Here is a 19664-nt window from a genome sequence, read left to right as displayed (position 1 = left end):
GTGGATTTCCAGGAGTCGTGCTTTAACGAACTCCTCCTACAGATTTGATCATATCGACTTCAAATTTGGTGTGTACCATCTAAAGATGAAAACTTATTATAAGCTTGACTTGTTGTCAATCCATGTGACAAACTTCAGTTTCGCCATGAAACAGGAAGTAGTTTAAAGCTCCAGCATACATGGTCCAATCTTCCCCAGACTTCACAGGATTGATGACAGTCCTGCCCTGAACACATCTACATGTGCTGCTGGGCCGGACAACATACCTGGTCGGGTCCTTAGAGACTGTGCTGACCAGCTCAAAGATGTTTTTACAGACATCTCTGCTCCAGACTGTTGTCCCAGAATGCCTCAAATCCGCCTCTGTGTCATGCTTGAATGACTCCGCCCCAAAGCTCTGACCCCCATCTTCATGAAATGCTTTGAGAGGCTAGTCATGTAGCGTATCAGAACCCTCCTGCCTCCAAACCTTGATCCCCATCAATATGCATATGGTGCAAACAGATCTGCTGAGGACGCTGTATCCAGCGCTCTACATGTGGCACTCACACATCTAGAACAAAAAAATGCACGTCAGGATGTCATTCATTGATTTCAGCTCCGCATTCAACACCATCACTCCACAACAACTCACAGAGAAGCTGAACACTCTGGGCTTCAACACACCACTCTGTAACTGGATACTGGACTGTGTTACAGGCCGACCACAGTCAGTCAGAACAGGAAAGAGAACATCTCGCAGCATCACGCTGAACACCGGCTCCCCCCAGGGCCGTGTGCTCCCCCCTGTTCACACTACTGACACATGACTGCTCTGCCAAATCCCCTCTGTCAATCATGACAACATCCTACAGAGGGACAATAGAAAGCACATGACCCACTGCATCACTGTCTGGTTTGGCAACTGCTCTGCAGCAGATAAGAAAACCCTGCAAAGAGTAGTTAGGGCAGCAGAGAAGATCATCGGCGCCCACCAGCCCCAGCAGACATCTCCAAAGACAGATGTGTCAGAAAGGCCACAAGCATCAAGCTGGACCCCTCTCACCCGTCCCACCACCTCTCTGTGCTCCTGCCCTCTGGTAGGAGGCTACCAAGTATCAGGGCCAGATCCACCAGTGCAACAGTTTCTTCCCTCAGGCCATCAGGGAAATTAACTCCCTCCACAAGCTGCCCCTCATTAAGTGACAATAAAACTGAAACTGAACTGAATTAGTGATAAATATAGCGCCCCCTACTGGCAACAGGAAATGACATGTTTTATCTCCTACAAAGTTGACCAGACCCACTTCAAATGTGGTCAAAAACATCCATAAGGCCGGGGTGATGCTTTACTGTGGAAACTGAGTTTTCATCAAAGCCTGTCGCTGCGGCGGTGCAGCGCAGGTCGACGTTTCGCCAAAACACACGCCTTGAAGCACAACAAAGCCTCTTGCCTAAACCTAACAGGAAATCAGCCATTTTGAATTTCCTACGTGTTGTGTTTTAACAAACTTCTCCTGTAGAATCAATGGGATCGACTGCAAAAGCAGCGTGTGCCTTATTGACAACTACTGGCAACAGGAAGTACATATTTTCAGACACGTCCTGACAGCACCAGTTGCAGAGGTGCGAGGGTCCGTTTGTCGCTGCTGCAGCTTTAATTTTACTTTCTGTTCCATCACAGTTAAAATGTGGTTTAAAGTAAATAAATGAGTCACTTTAATCTAATTTTGTTTTCTGCGTCACTTTTTGAGAAACTCAGTAACAAAAACAAAACAAAAAAAAAAGATTCAGTTGCCTCTTGTATCACAGGACGTCCACAAACTTTTGGCCACAGAGCATGTCAGTGATTTTCAGATTAATGTGATTGATTAATAATAATCAATAAAAATGTGACGAATGGAAGAAAATAAAAATACTGTTGGAATTTAATCTGATTACATAAAAATAAAAGTTTGATTTTATCATTGTTGAATTTGTGATAAGTTGACGATCAGCTGATTATCAGCTGATCAATATCACAACTGATCGGTCTGACACACGCGCACACACACACACGGAACTCGGCAGCATACGGTAGAGCATGGCTATATCCTGGATGGGCGTGACCTCTGACCTCTGTGACAGACAAGTCAGTTGCCATGGGAACAGACAGTGTGGAGGGGGCGGGGTCAGTCCAGCAGCGTGCCTTGCTCCTGGGCTCGGGTCAGGCTGTCTTTGCGGTGCAGGTGGTGCACGCCCATCCTCTTCGGGCTCTTCTGTGGACGCTGCGGGGTGGCGGTGGCGGCGAGGGCGGGGTCGTAGTCCAGGAGGCGGGGCGAGATGACAGGCAGGTCGTGGGGGAGAACGTCTCTCTCCTCAGTGGAACTTTCCTCCTCCTCCTCCTCCTCTTCCTCCTCTAACTCCTTCCTATGGGTGTCGGCAGGGCTGGTCGCCACGGTGACCGCCGTGTCCCCGCTGCCACAGTCGTCCTCCAGGTTCATCAGCAGCCTCTCGCCCTCCTCCGTGGAGCCGTCGCCGCCAAAGCGCCCCCTCCTGCCGGGTCGAGGCTCGGTGTCGGTGTCAGTGTCGAGGCTGGAGCCACGGCTCGGCGTCCAGCTCCGCGCCGATGAGCCCTCTTCACCGTCCGAGTACGCTGCTCTGTGGCGGTCAGAAGAGGAGGAAGTCCCGCCCCCTGGCGTCGGCCTCCTCCTCTGTAGCTCCTGAGCCGTCTGACTGCTGAATGCCGTGCGATGAACCATTGAACCGTCGCATGTCGGCGCCATCTTCTCCACAAACATCCGCTGCCAGTTGGCCAGCAGGTCCTCCTCCGAGCTGCCGGAGCTCGCCAGGACGCTGGGGGCCTGAAGGGGAGGGGCATTCACACGGTTAATACAACAAACACGTTTTTAAGTTCCCCGTGCTCCGACCACGAAACAGACGTCACTTTGAAGGTCGTTTTTCTTCTTTAATACACAAAATAAGAAACACTTTGAACCACCATGTTTGAATAAATAAGCTGGCGTATGAATTGCGTTAAAACATATTATAACATATGAATATATGCGTGTGTGCGTTACCTGTGGCGGGCTGCTGAATGGGCTGGACTGGCTGGACAGTGGCTCGCTGGCGGCGTCCCGCTGTGACGGCGGTGTGCGATGATGGACCCCTCCGCCAGAGGAGGAGGAGGGAGCAGGGCTGCCGGGGGCCAGGCGCTCATCGTCATTCTGGACGAGGCTCAGAGAGATGGCCTGCCGTGTGGCGTAGGTGCAGTTGGGCAGCGGTGAGTTTTTGGGGATCTTCACTTTGTCATCAGAAGAGAATTCAATGACCTTGCGGCCGGGGTAGAGAGGGTGCGGAGGTGGTGGTGCTGGGTAAGGGTTCAACTTCTCGAAGGACGGAGCCCCACCTGCCTCCTCGCCACCAGACTGCCCGTCCAGACTGCTCTGACTGCGGCAGGAACCGTTCTGCTGCGCCGCCTCCTGTGCGCCGTTCTCCCGGCTTCGGGCCTCGGCAGCAGCGGGACCCGTCATGTCCACATGCACGAAGACGTCCTCTGCAACAGGTCGGCCACAGCTGCTGGACTGGGCCGAATTCAGGACCAGCGGCTCAGGTTTCTCCAGGACACGGGCGATGACGGATGTCGGCACGACGTCAGCGGGAGTCAAACTGAGTGTGTCCGGGTCCTGAGAGCCGGGGGCGGGGCCTCGCTCTGGAAGGCTGCTCTTCATGTGTTTGTTCAGCATGTCCTGCAGCTCGTAGGGCAGCTGACACACACACACACACACACACACACACACACACACAGTGTTAGAGTGTTTCCAGGAAGTGGGTCGGATCAGCTGAGTCTCTATAAACTCTAATGGGACTAATGGAACCATCAACGCTCTCAGCAGAATCACAACACACACACACACACACACACACACACTTTTAATGCCATTATCCAGTTTCTTCCATTAAAGCAGGAGCTGCTGGTGTTAACTCGTCCCTCAGTTCGTCCTCACAGGCAGCTGCAGGTCATCACTGTCCTGATACACAGTGTGGCACAAACACCAAGATGTCCTGCTGCATCCAGGCAGTATCTGACCACAATCCTTTGCTCATCCCAAGATGTGTCACTGTCAAGCTGACCTTTGACTTTAAGGATCTATGATGTCATATTTACATAATTTTGTCCTTCATAGTTGGCAGGTCAATTTTTGAGTTAAAACCAAAAACATGTTTGGTGAAGTCTAAACTCTCATCCAAGCGGAAGTTTGTGCCAAACGTAAGGAAATTTCTTCCTGGATCAAAGGCCTACATCTACACAACTGTAACAGGTAACAGTGACCTTTGACACCAATCTTCTAATCAGTCCGACTCAAAATGAACATTTGTGCCGAATTAAAAAAAAGAATTCTGTCAAGGTGTTCTTGAGATATCCCGTTCACAAGAATGAGACGGACAAGGTCACACTGACCTTTGACCACCAATTTCTAATCACTTTGTCCTTGACTTTAAGTGGACCCTGGTGCCAAATTCGTAGCACTTCCCTCAAGGCTGTTGTGTGCTATCACATTCACAAGGATGAGACAGATGCAAGGTTACAGTGACCTTGGACCACTAAATCTCATCAGTTCATTTGTGAGTCCAAGTGGACCTTTTTGCTAAATTTGAAGGAATTCCTTTTCTTGAGAGTTCTTGAGATCTTGCTTTCACAAAAACATGATGTCACAGCTGTCACTGGCATGGAGGCGTAAAAAGTACATGATCTGGAATGCAGCGAACATGTCGGCACTCTTCCTGTGTGTTTGTGTCACATGATCACACCTGTAAACGTGTATAGTTTGCCCTGAGGGCGGAGCTTCAGGAGAGAGTTCACACACACACACACACACACACACACACACACACACACACACACACACTGAGGTACTTACATCGGCGAACTTGTGGTTCCTGAAATGTGACTTGTTGCATTTTAGCAGCTGGACAGCCAGATTACAGTCCTGCCTGTAACGCTCCTGCACGCACAAACACAGAGCCGTCAGTGAACGTAACACCAGAGTTCAAAGGTCATTGAGCCGGCTTTACCATGGTTTGATCATCAATTAACTGTCGACAAAGATCTGGTTTTAGCTTTGAATGGAAATGTTCTCTGTGTCAGTGAACTGAATCTGTGTGAGCACTGAGAGCTGTCCGACTGTCGGCTGAAGAACATCGAGACCAAACGTCGTCTATCGGCTGACATGTAAAGGTGAACTAATGTTTTTTCAACCTGGGCCCTATTTTCCAATCTACTTTTGTCTAAATGAGTGATAGGATGTTCAATATGTGACATTTCTCTTGTGACAGGCTCGGATTGTTAGTATAATTATCTGACAACATAACGGAAAGGAGAAATGAACGTGTGTGTTTACCTTTAGCTGGATTCAGACATGTTCCTCTGCCTGTTGCTGCTCCCTCTCTCTCCTCGTCCGCTCTTCAGTTTCAATGAGCTCTGCGTCCGTGTACGTCCGTGTACTCCGTGTTCAAATAAATACGGGCGCTCATCAAATTCAAATGGCTCATCCAGATCCAGTTGGTCAAAATCGGGTAAAAATTCGGACATGTTTGTTGTGGCAAGTCAAAACACTCACTCAGAGAGTGAAAGTCTGGCTCTGAAATCTCACGTCTCACCAGATTTGAGTTGTTGCAGGAAGTTACCGCTGGAGTGACCGCCAGGAGTTCCTCTGTTTGGAGTAGTCATGGCTGAATTTTTACCCGATTTTGACCAGCTGGATCTGGATGAGCCATTTGAATTTGATGAGCGCCCGTATTTATTTGAACACCGAGTACACGGACGCAGAGCTCATTGAAAGTGAAGAGCGGACGAGGAGAGAGAGGGAGCAGCAACAGGCAGAGGAACATGTCTGAATCCAGCTAAAGGTAAACACACACGTTCATTTCACCTTTCCGTTATGTTGTTGCTGTTTACACTTGTAATGAGTGTGTGAAGTGTGGCGAGCAGAGTATCTGTACTGACGTTGAGCTCCTCCAGACGGTCAATGGTGTTCTTGGCGTCCAGCAGCTTGTTGGTGAGCTCCACAATCTCCTGGTCCATTGTCTTCTTGTCCCTCTCCACCTTCCGTAGCTGTGGGAGGAGCAAGGACACCATGTTACATCACCGACTGTCAATCACAGGCGAGGCAGCCAATCAGGAGCCTGAGGTGACAGGAGGCGGGCCTACATTCAGATCATGTGGGAACAAACTTCAGAGACAGCACTTTAAACGTGTCGAGTCCATGTGGACGCTTCGTTTTCTAAAAGTTAAACTCCATGTTTCACTGATCAGAACAAACTTCAGACTTTGTTTCACAGTCAACTTCATTGTCTGAAAACAACCTCAGTTTCTAGTTTCCCAGATCATTTGAATGCTGCATTCACGAGCAGCACTCCACAGATGCATTATGGGATGGGGCAGTGCGGCTGCTGCGAGCAGATCAATAAGATCCGATCAGATCTTGATCGAAGCGTCAAAGCTGAAATGTTTTTTTATTTCCTATCATCTGTCCAGCAGATCATTTATTGTTCTCTGGTTTCCTCACAAAGTCCTAATGGATCAATCGATCAATCTGATCGATTCATCAGCAACACATCATCCTTTTAACTCTTTTCTACGAGCACAACACAAAGAAAAGCTACGATCGACAGCTGTGATGAGACAAACAGATGTTCAACACCAAGTCCAAACATTTTAACGACTGAGAAGTTTTTACGTGAAACTCTTCAAAATTCAGAACGCAACTCTCGTAAAGTCACGACGACCAAAATAAATCAATTGACAAACTTTATAAATGATCCCAAAAAAAATCATCAAAATCATGATTTTAAAACTAAATTACAACTTTTTTAATCAAAACCAAGACTTAAAATCAAATTGGCAGGTTTTACACAAAATTATAACTGAAAATTATGAATCAAAGTTAAAACTAGATCGGTACGTGAGTATGTGACATCAGTCCGATATCCGCTGAGTGAATCATATCGCCATCAGAACTCGATATGGATGTTGGGTTGGATCAGTCCATGAACAGTTTTAAACTCCGCCCATGTTTCTCCTGCGGCAGCGTTTGAACAGATTAAAGGAAAAGTTGTTTGAGAAGAACGAGATCGGGAATTGGTGCTCAAACATCTTCAGACAGAAAACAGAAGAACAGTGAGGAGGAGGAGGATGGACAGATGAAGTAGGAGGATGGACAGACGAAGGAGGAGGAGGAGGAGAAGGATGGACAGATGAAGGACAGACGGACAGAAGGTGAGGAGGAAGAACATGAATGAAACGCAACTGCATGAACCCATGTCTGACTGACGGCAGCCTGATGAAGGTGATGATGACGATGAAGATGATGAGGATGAGTCAATCCGTCACAGAGCAGCGTGAGAAAAGAGGAGAAAAAAGAAAGAGAGAAGAGATGAAGAACGACATCAGACAATCAGCCAAAACAGGACAAAGACAAACAGGAAGTTTGGTTTGTTTCAAACGAGTCAAAGTTTCCACAGTGACTTTAATCAACTAACTCCTTTTACAGTGTGTGATGTAACTGTACCTTTCAACCTAAAAATCCAAATTAAAAATCCTAAAATTTTGCAACAAAAGATGTTTTGTTTTGCAAGAAAAGTTGCAATATATCATCATTATAGTCATTATATTCCTAAAGTTGTGATGTTTTGCCAGAAAATTCACTATAAAATGGTCATGCTAGAAAAGTTGCTATAATTTGTTAGGAAAGTCGGAATATTTCACAATAAAAGTAGCAAACTTTTGCTAAAAAAGTTCATCTCACAAGAAAAGTCTTAATATTTTGAAAGAAAAGTCATGATGTCTAGTCAGAAAAGTGGTAATTTTTTGTTAGAAAAGCCAAAAAATTTTTGCTAGGAAACTTAAAATAATTTGCTAGCAACGTTATATTTTGCCAGAAAATTCATATTAATTGATGTAATATTTGCTATATTTAGTTAGAGAAGTCCTATTATATAGTCAGAGTAGTTGTTTTATTCACTAAGAAAAGTCGCAAAATTTAGATTGAAATGTCATAACACTTAGTTTGAAAAGTCTAAATATTTCGTTATAAAGGTTGTACAGTTTAGTTTGAAAAGTCTAAATATTTCGTTATAAAGGTCGCACAATTTAGTTTGAAAAGTCTAAATATTTCGTTATAAAGGTCGCACAATTTAGTTTGAAAAGTCTAAATATTTCGTTATAAAGGTTGTACAATTTAGTTTGAAAAGTCTAAACATTTTGTCATAATGGTCGTACAATCTAGCAGAAAAGTCTAAATATGTCGTTGTAAAGGTGGATTTGGTTGGAAAAGTCATAACTAGTAAGGTGTGTAACATTTAGTTTAAAAGTCGTACAATTTTGAAAAGACTTACTATTTAGTTAAAAAAAAGTTGTAATAATTAGTGAAAAAGGTCGTACAATATAGTTAGTAAGCTTTTTTTAAATAAATATTACGACTTTCATAACACTTAGAAAAGTTGGAAAAATTAGCAAGAAAATGTAGTGATTGGTTTTAAAAGTCCTAATATACAGTTAGAAAAGTTATTAGTAAGTCAAGTCCTGAAACATGTACGTGTTTGTTTATATCTGTAAACAGTGTTTGTTTATATGTGTAAACAGTGTGTTTGTTTATATCTGTAAACAGTGTGTTTTTTTGTAAACAGTGTGTTTATATCTGTAAACAGTGTTTGTTTATATGTGTAAACAATGTGTTTGTTTATATGTGTAAACAGTGTGTTTGTTTATATCTGTAAACAGTGTTTGTTTATATGTGTAAACAGTGTGTTTGTTTATATGTGTAAACAGTGTTTGTTTATATCTGTAAACAGTATGTTTGTTTATATGTGTAAACAGTGTTTGTTTATATCTGTAAACAGTATTTGTTTATATGTGTAAACAGTGTTTGTTTATATCTGTAAACAGTATTTGTTTATATGTGTAAACAGTGTTTGTTTATATGTGTAAACAGTGTGTTTGTTTATATCTGTAAACAGTGTTTGTTTATATGTGTAAACAGTGTATTTATGTCAGTGCTGATATGAAACATGTCGTCTCTGTCAATATTTATTGTTCAGCTGAATGAAATGAATCTCAGTCACACTGACGACAAAGTGAGGAGGGAGTCAGACAGTTACCGTGGTAACAAGGTCACCTTTGACTCACAGCAACCTCTGACTTCCTGCTCTGGTTGCCCATGGCAACCATCCTGCTGTCTGTCAACTCCACTTTTCCACAGTTAATCAATGCACTGCCTCAGAGTGTGTTTTCATTTAGTCATCGATCAGTGATTGAACCAACGTGATCAATGACACACACACACACACACACACACACACACACACGTGCTGTAGAAAACATAAACCATCAGGTATTGATCAATGACTCAGAACAGTGAGATCAATGATGACAACAGAAACTACTTTTTCCTGATATTATCATTATTATTATTGTGTCGTCACACAGGAGACGATTTTAAGCCTTTACATTAGTGACACTTATAATTTATCATCGGTTCCATCCAAGAGGGAAAATACTGAAAATTGAACGTCCACTGAGAGACTCATGATCATATCAGAGTCAGATCTGATACCAGATATTTTATTTTTGTTTTATTTAGTGTAAAAACTGTTAACTGAGGATCAAACCTTCAGTGAGGTGAACTCTAAAGATCAGCTGACAAATATTTGATCATTATTTAGCCCAAAGTCCAAAACATTCATCTCAAGTTTGATAAAAAAAACTGTTAAAAATTATTATAATTATTCAAAAATATAAAACATTACTAAATCTTTCTGTAGTTCTAGATTTCTTTCGATTTATTTAGATTTATTTTGATCGTTCAGGATGGTCGGACTGGGCCGAGCTCTGATTGGCTGTTCGGTGATCTGATGTGCGATTGGTCGTCACGTCAGGGTTCTGTTTCACTGATAATGAATGAAGAAGGTGAGAGATTACCAGAGCGTGAAGCTTCTCCTCCAGGTCCTGATTGGCTCTCTGAGACGCCGTGTAGCTGTTCTGGAGTCTGCAGACAGAGAGGAAATGGTTACTGAGCATGCTCAGTTGGCCCCAAAGGACAAACTCGAACAGGAAGAGTTTTAATCTATTTCCTGTTGAACTTTGTCAGTTAGTTCAGTACCTCACAGGAAGGGCCGGATTACTGGGGAGTCAGAGCCGAGTCACAGTCAAGTCACATTCGAGTCACAGTCAAGTCACATTCGAGTCACAGCTGAGTTAAAGTTGAGTCACAGCTCAGTTACAGACGAGTCACAGTTGAGTTCTAACTAAAGTTTCCTCTCAGCAGAGACTTGTTCAGAAACATTTCAGAGTCAAAGCTGTGAAACGTCTCAGCTGGTAGAAAACTGGAACCAAGTCCCACAGCTGAATGTTAACCACACCATAACCACACCATAACCACACCATAACCACACCATAACCACACCATAACCACGGCCTTGTTGGAGCGTCAAGTTCCAGCGTCTCTGCCACATAATAACATACAACATGTAACGGACAAGTAAAACACCAACATTAACTCTGGAGAATGTGTCGTCTGTTTACGTGTTACCAACCTGTCATCTACTGACATCATCAACTGAACCAGCCAACTGACACTGTCCATCACACCACCATCACAGGTAGAACATCAGAGTACTCTCTGGCGGATGAGTTTGTGCTCACACATAAGGTCGTATTCATGAAGCGCAACTCTTCTGCTCAAAAACCCAGTGAGGCTAAAGACCCCTCTAACCCAATGAGGCTAAAGACACCTCTAACCCAGTGAGGCTAAAGACACCTCTAACCCAGTGAGGCTAAAGACACCTCTAACCCTGTGAGGCTAAAGATACCTCTAACCCAGTGAGGCTAAAGACACCTCTAACCCTGTGAGGCTAAAGACACCTCTAACCCAGTGAGGCTAAAGACACCTCTAACTCTGTGAGGCTAAAGATACCTCTAACCCAGTGAGGCTAAAGACACCTCTAACTCTGTGAGGCTAAAGATACCTCTAACCCAGTGAGGCTAAAGACACCTCTAACCCTGTGAGGCTAAAGATACCTCTAACCCTGTGAGGCTAAAGACACCTCTAACCCAGTGAGGCTAAAGACACCTCTAACCCTGTGAGGCTAAAGACACCTCTAACCCAGTGAGGCTAAAGACACCTCTAACCCTGTGAGGCTAAAGACACCTCTAACCCAGTGAGGCTAAAGACACCTCTAACCCTGTGAGGCTAAAGACACCTCTAACCCAGTGAGGCTAAAGACACCTCTAACCCAGTGAGGCTAAAGACACCTCTAACCCAGTGAGGCTAAAGACACCTCTAACCCAATGAGGCTAAAGACACCTCTAACCCAGTGAGGCTAAAGACACCTCTAACCCAGTGAGGCTAAAGACACCTCTAACCCAGTGAGGCTAAAGACACCTCTAACCCAATGAGGCTAAAGACACCTCTAACCCTGGGAGGCTAAAGACCCCTCTAACCCAATGAGGCTAAAGACCCCTCTAACTCAGTGAGGCTAAAGACACCTCTAACCCAATGAGGCTAAAGACACCTCTAACCCAATGAGGCTAAAGACCCCTCTAACCCAGTGAGGCTAAAGACACCTCTAACCCAGTGAGGCTAAAGACACCTCTAACCCAGTGAGGCTAAAGACACCTCTAACCCAGTGAGGCTAAAGACACCTCTAATCCTGTGAGGCTAAAGACACCTCTAACCCTGTGAGGCTAAAGACACCTCTAACCCAGTGAGGCTAAAGACACCTCTAATCCTGTGAGGCTAAAGACACCTCTTACCCAATGAGGCTAAAGACACCTCTAACCCAATGAGGCTAAAGACACCTCTAACCCAGTGAGGCTAAAGACACCTCTAACCCAGTGAGACTAAAGATACCTCTAATCCTGTGAGGCTAAAGACACCTCTTACCCAATGAGGCTAAAGACACCTCTTACCCAATGAGGCTAAAGACACCTCTAACCCAATGAGGCTAAAGACACCTCTAACCCAGTGAGGCTAAAGACACCTCTAATCCTGTGAGGCTAAAGACACCTCTAACCCAATGAGGCTAAAGACACCTCTAACCCAGTGAGGCTAAAGACACCTCTAACCCAGTGAGGCTAAAGACACCTCTAATCCTGTGAGGCTAAAGACACCTCTAACCCAGTGAGGCTAAAGACACCTCTAACCCAATGAGGCTAAAGACACCTCTAACCCAGTGAGGCTAAAGACACCTCTAACCCAGTGAGGCTAAAGACACCTCTAATCCTGTGAGGCTAAAGACACCTCTTACCCAATGAGGCTAAAGACACCTCTAACCCAATGAGGCTAAAGACACCTCTAACCCAGTGAGGCTAAAGACACCTCTAACCCAGTGAGGCTAAAGACACCTCTAACCCAATGAGGCTAAAGACACCTCTAACCCTGTGAGGCTAAAGACACCTCTAACCCAGTGAGGCTAAAGACACCTCTAACCCAATGAGGCTAAAGACACCTCTAACCCAGTGAGGCTAAAGACACCTCTAACCCAGTGAGGCTAAAGACACCTCTAACCCAATGAGGCTCACAGGATGACCTGAGGATCAGCGCCCGGTCAAGGTGCTGCGGGACACTGCGTGTTCACAGTCCCTCATCCTCTCCAATGTCCTGCCGTTGGACAAGAACTCTGCCTGTGAGGCAAGTGCTGCGGTGAGGAGGATTGAGATGGTTTTTGTGCCAGCTCCCCTTCATCATGTCCACATACAGTCCAAGTTGGTAACTGCTTTCTATCAGGTCGCTGTTCGCTCGTATTTCCCTGTTGGCGGTGTTGAGTTCATTATTGGAAGTGATATAGCACGAAGTTTATCCGGTCCCTGAAGTGGTGGAAGTTCCTGTTCTTGAAGATGACGATGACAGTCTGGCCCAAAATACTGAAAAGTGTTCACTGCCAGTGTTTTGACTTATGCTCAGACCCCATAAGCATGAAGAGGATGTTAACTTGTCTGATTCTTTTTCCCCTCTGTGTTGACTGAAGACAGGTTACCCTCTGTTGTCTCGAGTGGTGGTGTGAAGGAGGCTGTGCTAAAGTCTGTCACTGCTACAGCAGTTTCACTGCCGCTGACGTGTAAGGCACTCATCAGTGCTCAGAAAGTGACCAGTCTCTAGCGAAGTGTCGTGCTGCAGCAGTGGATGGTGCCAGTAAGTGTACTGACAGTCATTTCTTGATGGATAATGGTGTGTTGATGAGAAAATGGACTTTGAAACCAGATGATTCAGGTGAGGACTGGGACACTGTGTTTCAGATTGTTGTGCCTAGTGGTAGCCGTCAGCATATTATTCGGTCTGGTCACTTAGGTGTCAAGAAAACCTACAGTTGTGTGTCGAAACATTTTTTCTGGCCAGGAATGAAATCTGATGTTGCACATTTCTGTAGGACCTGTGGTCCAGCTCCCCTGCACCCAATACCAGCAGTTGGTGAGTCATTTGAACATTTAGGTCACAACGTGCATGGTCCTTCAAAGTTGTTGAAAGAGCAACTTGTGTCTTCGTCTTCTGGGAAATCTAATGTGTTATGTGTCTAATGTGTTTGGATTGTGTTAGTTTTACTGCCTACACCTGGCTGTGCCCTCACTGTCTGTGTTTCAGGACCTTCTGTAGTGGAAAGCAAAATGTTGGACGCAGACTACGTCATTCAGTAGGGTTGGGTACCGAAACTCGGTACTTTTTGTACTTGGTACCGATTCACGTTGGTACTACCGAGTACCGATTCACTTAAAATGAAACGGTGCCAAATTTCTGTACCTGAGGTGGAGGCGGAGCGAGAGCGCATGACTCGCACCTCAGACTTAGCAACAATGGCGACAAAAACAATGTGCAGACAAAAGTTAACGTGCAGCACTGTTCCTAAATGTTCTCAATAAAATGTTGAAACTGAGAAGTTTAGACTATGGGCCCGAACGACGCGTAGTGCGTCCAAATTCATACCCGTTCTTCTCTGTGGATTTTCTCTGCGACCATGCGTCATAGCCAGAAGCCACACATATCAGCAGACACAGCAGAATTGTAGCTTTCCGACAAGGTCAAGCACTTGTCGGTAATCCAATGTTTTCACAGCGAAAACAATTGATAAAATTACAATAAAATGATGTATAACAGAGCTTTCATACAGCTCTGCACACACATTACTCTTGGATGGATTACTCGCGAATGCAGGCTCGCACAGAAATGCCACGCATATCACATGAAAGCTCAGGACCACACACATCATTGTGCTGTCATCCCATCACGCTATAAATACAGATCAATTGTCTACAAAATAAAAACCTGACGAATTTCTTTACAATCCATTATACAGATCTTGTTATCAGTCACTTCATATAGTGAGGAATATCGTATCTTACCACATCTTAGGCTTGTGTGTGTTTCTCCCTGTCTATCCACATTTGTAGTCCGGCTTTCAAGATGCAAATATCTCCATATTGTCCAGTTGACACTCCATCAAACTTTGTATGACAAGACCAGCCACTTCACCTTTGCGCACCCAGACAACTGCAGCCTAATTATGCATGCTGACAGGGCCGTAGTCACCATATACATTGAGGGGGACACGTGCCCCCCCCCCCCCCCCTGCCCAAAATGTTCCCCAGTATATAACTGAAACTGAAAAACAAATATTATCTTGGAGGACATCACTGCACTTGGTTCTATGATCTTAGATGTAAATATTGCATGTTTCTTTCAGATAAAACACATTTTTGACTTGTGAATGAGTCAATGGAATTTCTTGCAATAATGAAAAAATACTGGCAATCATGTCCGCCTGGCTCAAACCACATGTTTTGGACAACTGTGAAGTGACAGAATGTCCCACCATCATGGTTCTTATATTGCAAGATTCCAGAGAGTCTCCCCTCTTCATATATGGTAGAATATGTCTTCTTCCAACTTGCTATGCTGAGATACATGTGAAAATGTAAGAATTTAGTCACACGGATTTGTTTTTTTCATTGATATAAAATCAATATAAACTATAGGCACATAGAAGGACATGAAATGATGGCAAATCTGGTTAGCCCAGATTGTCCTGAAAAAAACAAGATATAGCATGTGTATGTAGCCTTTATAATGACTGTGATATGAGCTTGAAAGTAAAGGCAGTAAAAATACCCCAAAAACGCCTAGGGCCCATAGGGTTAAAAAGTACCGAAATAAGGTATTGTTTGGTACCGGTACCGTATCGGTTCAATTATGAACGGTACCCAACCCTATCATTCAGACACCTGAACACAGGTGGTTCCATGTAAAGATGTATGACCATAACCAGTGGTTGATGCGTTGGGCTCTGACGGCAAAGGGCTTCAACACTGAGGTTAGGCACAAGAAGGGAGCAGACAACATGGGGGTAGATGCAGTGTCCAGAGGGTGAGACAGGTGTGAGTATGACATGTTGAGGTAAGATTAGGTAAGGTGTGTATTTGTATTCATATGGTAGTGTTGTGTTAATGCTGTAAACATATAGTCAAACTAGATGTTTGATTTTATGGGAGGGGGTGTTACTGTGAGGATAAATATGAATGGAGGAGGAGTGGTGACGCTGCCAGTGGTCCAAGAGGCTGTGACAGAGTAGTGTCATTCAGACGTGGGTAACACGTGAGCGTTTTGACGTAGTGTGGTGATAATTTGGGTTGGCTGTGTTAAATCATTTCTTTTGTGTGTGTTTCCCTGAGAGGTGATCCGGTTCCCTTTTGGAGCTCGTTTTTCGTTGGTGGTCCTTTTTTGCACGTTTCGTTGTAAATAAACTTCCTTTTAAACGGCTATTTGTTTGGCTGCCTTTTCCCTCTTTTGAAAGATCCCTCTATTTCACAGTGTTACACCCCCCATCCCCCATCTCTCATCTCCCAGACCCCAGACCTCAGGCCGGGACGTATCAGAGACATTTTAATTATTATGCTTTAATCTGATAATTAAAATTACAGCCGATAAAACAAAGCGAGTGACGATATAAACATTTGACACAGCAGATGTGAGACAGCTGTTTGTTTCTGTTAAAGACTGCACAGAGTAACACTGAGCTTCATCATCATCATCATCATCCTCTGTCTCACCGTTAACGTCACATTTAACACTGGTTAAAGTCGTTTCACTACCACAAAAAAGAAAAAGAAAATTAAAATCCGTATCGGTGCGTCACCAGTAGAACCGCCAACATCCAAGTCCTCACCTGCGGAACTTGTCCCTCATCTTGTCCAGATCGTCTCTGGTCCGGCTGAGCTCTGCCTCCATGTAGTGACGGCTGCCGTCAAACTCCGCCTCCATGGCCTCCATCTTGTGGGTGGAGAGGGAGAGGCGGCGCTGCAGGTCCTCATTCTGCTGCTGGAGGATTCTGGGTAAGGGGAGGAGAGGTCAGAGGTCACAACAGGAAGTAGATTGCTTCGAAAAACAGGTCTGAGCCCATTCTTCCTGTTTCCCTTTAAAGATAACGCTGTAAAATCTCAACACAGAGCGGGCCGTCAGAATCTGTATGCTGCCGTGATGTCACACCAATGTAGAAATAGTTCTACGACTATAAAGACAGATTCGTTCAGATCACACACAGAGAACTTTTAAAACGAGCTCTTCTCACCGCAGTGACCAGAAACTACTCACATTTCATTCAGCCAAGTCTCTCAAGCACTTCCTGTCTGCAGTGACACAGAGCGCCACATCACACTACCTGCACTTCCAGGAAGTAGACTGCTGCGGTTTTTACAGCTCCTGCCTCCACATGACGGCCTGATGATGCCGCGTTACGTCTGAACTGAGAAGTTGTCGACTCCCTGTTGTGACTCCTTGCGGTACACTCAGGTGTGACGTCATTCTCTGTTCCGACTTCTGGACTAAATCAAGTTGTGTTGATGTTCAGATAAATATCACCAACACTAACGGCTGTTAACTGAACTCTTATTTTCTCTGATTCATATAAGAATCATCAGAGGGGGCGGGGCCAGAAACGTTTTGAACTTCCTTAAAATGACTGAAAAGTTCATACGGTTCTGTTTCATGACCGAGCCCATCGACCCGACCCACCCTCTTACATGGACCACTTGCTTCTTTACTCCCATTGGTGCGTTGGTCACATGATCACAGTCTTAAATACTGAGGTGCCACAAGGCTCCTTTTCTGCTGATGTCACTTCCTGTTCATTTCAGTGTCAAAAGGCCAAATAAAGTGAGTAAAAACTAAAAAACTATTAAATCCTGTTTATCAGTTATACTATTATTATTACTAGGGATATCATGATACCAAAAATTCAGTGCCAATACCAATAAAATTAAAGGATTCTCGATACCAAAGTCGATACCACGGTAAAAAAAAAAAAAAAAAAATCCTAAGATCCCATGTACAAGAAATACTTTATTTTATATTTGCATATAAAATAAAATTTCTATCAACAGATTGATATTACTTATATTTTTCTTTTCCTCGTTACCTATTTTTTATTGTAAAAAACATTGATCAACATCTGCAATAAACTCAATAAACTATTTAAATATTTACTATTTAAATCATGCTGATAGCGTTTGAGCCAACTACAAGAATGTGTGGAGTTTCATTGGTTTCATTTATTGTTTGTCCTGTCCCGGTGCAAACAGCGTTTTTTGACGTCCGTGATCCAGTTGTGGAAAAATCAAATGTCCCAGTACAATAAATCGAACACACTCCAACCGCTGTGTTTCAGAAGTAGACGCGCATGCGCAGTCATGTACTGCGGAGAGTGAACTCCCTGATCGTTAGCTCACACGCAGCTTGTTCAAGCTGTTCTCTGTGTTATTGAAATTAAACAAAATAACATGGAGCATATCTGCTTATTATGCTACTGATTTAATTGGGATATTTTTTGATGAACTGAATGACATTTAATGAAGTGTTGCACGTCTTCAAGGCTGGGCTCATAGGAGACCACCGGACTCTCTCCCAGGGGAGGGGCTGGGGGAGAAAGGGAGATGTCCAGAGTCCAGACAAAGCTCTGCACGGAGCACGGATGGTTCAGAAGCAATACGGAACGAGTTAAAAGCAATTAATAAAGACAAAGTGGTGTTTAAAAATGCATATATTGCTAGCAGATCTATTCTCTGGCCTAAAGCGCGGCCATGACTGGTTCTGAATGTGGGCTTTAGCAGGCAGCCACTCTCTCCTCTTCCTCGTCACCCCCTTGCTCTGAATGTAGGCTTGGACTGTAACGCTATATGGCATATACTGCCCCCATCAGTTCCGGAGGAGTCATAGCACCGATTCTTACGCTGGTATCGGTTCTTCCTGTTTTAAAAAAAAAAAAGAGTATCGCAGGGTTTTTTTCATCATGGAATCGAAAGGTATCGCGAGTATCCGTTCTCACACAGTGGTGTATTGGTTACTATTGTCATGGTCTTCTCCAGGTGCTCCAGTTTCCTCCCACAGTCCAAAGACATGCAGGTTAACTGGTGACTCTAAATTGTAAATTTATATCTCTGCATCAAATCAACGTTGTAGCCGTGCACCTCCCCAAAAATGTAACTCCACAGTGTCACAGTGACACAGACCTCCTGTCTGTCTCTGTAAGCTGACACCATTTCCCTCAGTGGAAACAAAGCTTTGATTTACTTTAATTTCACAGATAAGAAACAATAAATCATGAAGACAATAAAGCCTCCACACACTGTGTGTGATTTATCCTGGCTGAAATATGAGCAGAGCAAATCTCTGCTTGCTGCTAGGCTAATTTATACAATGTAAAATGCCATAGACTTGTGCTAATAACGTTAGCATGTTGTATTTGTGGGGAAAATGTGTCCAGATAAAGACAAGTGTTTGTGAATGCTGCGAGTTATAGTGAAGCTGATTTGTGTTTGAAACTGTCTCTATGAAGCCATGTTTAATGTGTGTTTAATGTGTGTTTAATGTGTGTTTAATATGTGTTTAATGTGTGTTTAACATATGTTTAATGTGGGTTTAATGTGTGTTTACTGTGTGTTTAATGTGTTTAATGTGTGTTTAATGTGTGATTAATGTGTGTTTAATGTGGGTTTAATGTGTGTTTAATGTGGGTTTACTGTGTGTTTAATGTGTTATTAATGTGTGTTTAATGTGTTTAATGTTTGTTTACTGTGTGTTTAATGTGGGTTTAGTGTGTGTTTACTGTGTGTTTACTGTGTGTTTAATGTTTGTTTAATGTGTGTTTAATGTTTGTTTACTGTGTGTTTAATGTGTTTAATGTGTGTTTAATGTGTTTAATGTTTATTTAACGTATGTTTAATGTGTGTTTAATGTGTGTTTACTGTGTGTTTAATGTGTGTTTAACATATGTTTAATGTGGGTTTAATGTGTGTTTAACATATGTTTAATGTGGGTTTAATATGTGTTTAATGTGTGTTTAACATATGTTTAATGTGGGTTTAATGTGTGTTTAATGTGTTTAATGTGTGTTTAATGTGTGATTAATGTGTGTTTAATGTGGGTTTAATGTGTGTTTACTGTGTGTTTAATGTGTTATTAATGTGTGTTTAATGTGTTTAATGTTTGTTTACTGTGTGTTTAATGTGGGTTTAATGTGTGTTTACTGTGTGTTTAATGTGTGTTTAATGTTTGTTTAATGTGTGTTTAATGTTTGTTTACTGTGTGTTTAATGTGGGTTTAGTGTGTGTTTACTGTGTGTTTAATGTTTGTTTAATGTGTGTTTAATGTGTGTTTAATGTGTGT

At 43.6% G+C, this 19664-nt stretch overlaps 1 protein-coding gene across 3 annotated transcripts in view; it reads right to left on the bottom strand.

The window, feature by feature from the left end:
- Positions 1 to 2011: 2011 nt before the first annotated feature.
- The window catches only part of tjap1 (tight junction associated protein 1 (peripheral)), a 36615-nt gene continuing 18962 nt past the window's right edge, over positions 2012 to 19664 (bottom strand). For 2 of the 3 annotated variants that reach the window (XM_078160528.1, XM_078160527.1), the window contains 6 exons: positions 16171 to 16332; positions 9938 to 10004; positions 5966 to 6073; positions 4881 to 4964; positions 3039 to 3725; positions 2012 to 2822 (listed from right to left, as the gene is read on the bottom strand). In XM_078160528.1, coding sequence (XP_078016654.1) covers positions 2151 to 2822; positions 3039 to 3725; positions 4881 to 4964; positions 5966 to 6073; positions 9938 to 10004; positions 16171 to 16332 — 1780 coding nt within the window. In that variant the 3' untranslated portion in view covers positions 2012 to 2150. Of the gene's footprint in view, positions 2823 to 3038; positions 3726 to 4880; positions 4965 to 5965; positions 6074 to 7268; positions 7299 to 9937; positions 10005 to 16170; positions 16333 to 19664 lie in introns of all 3 variants that reach the window. The other variant, XM_078160526.1, reaches the window with a different exon arrangement.

Source organism: Epinephelus lanceolatus, chromosome 17 (genome assembly GCF_041903045.1).
Source record: "Epinephelus lanceolatus isolate andai-2023 chromosome 17, ASM4190304v1, whole genome shotgun sequence".
In the NCBI taxonomy this organism is placed as follows: Eukaryota; Metazoa; Chordata; class Actinopteri; order Perciformes; family Serranidae; genus Epinephelus; species Epinephelus lanceolatus.
The sequence above is the reverse complement of the archived record's forward strand: the minus strand, read 5'-3'. Positions and strand labels throughout refer to the sequence as shown.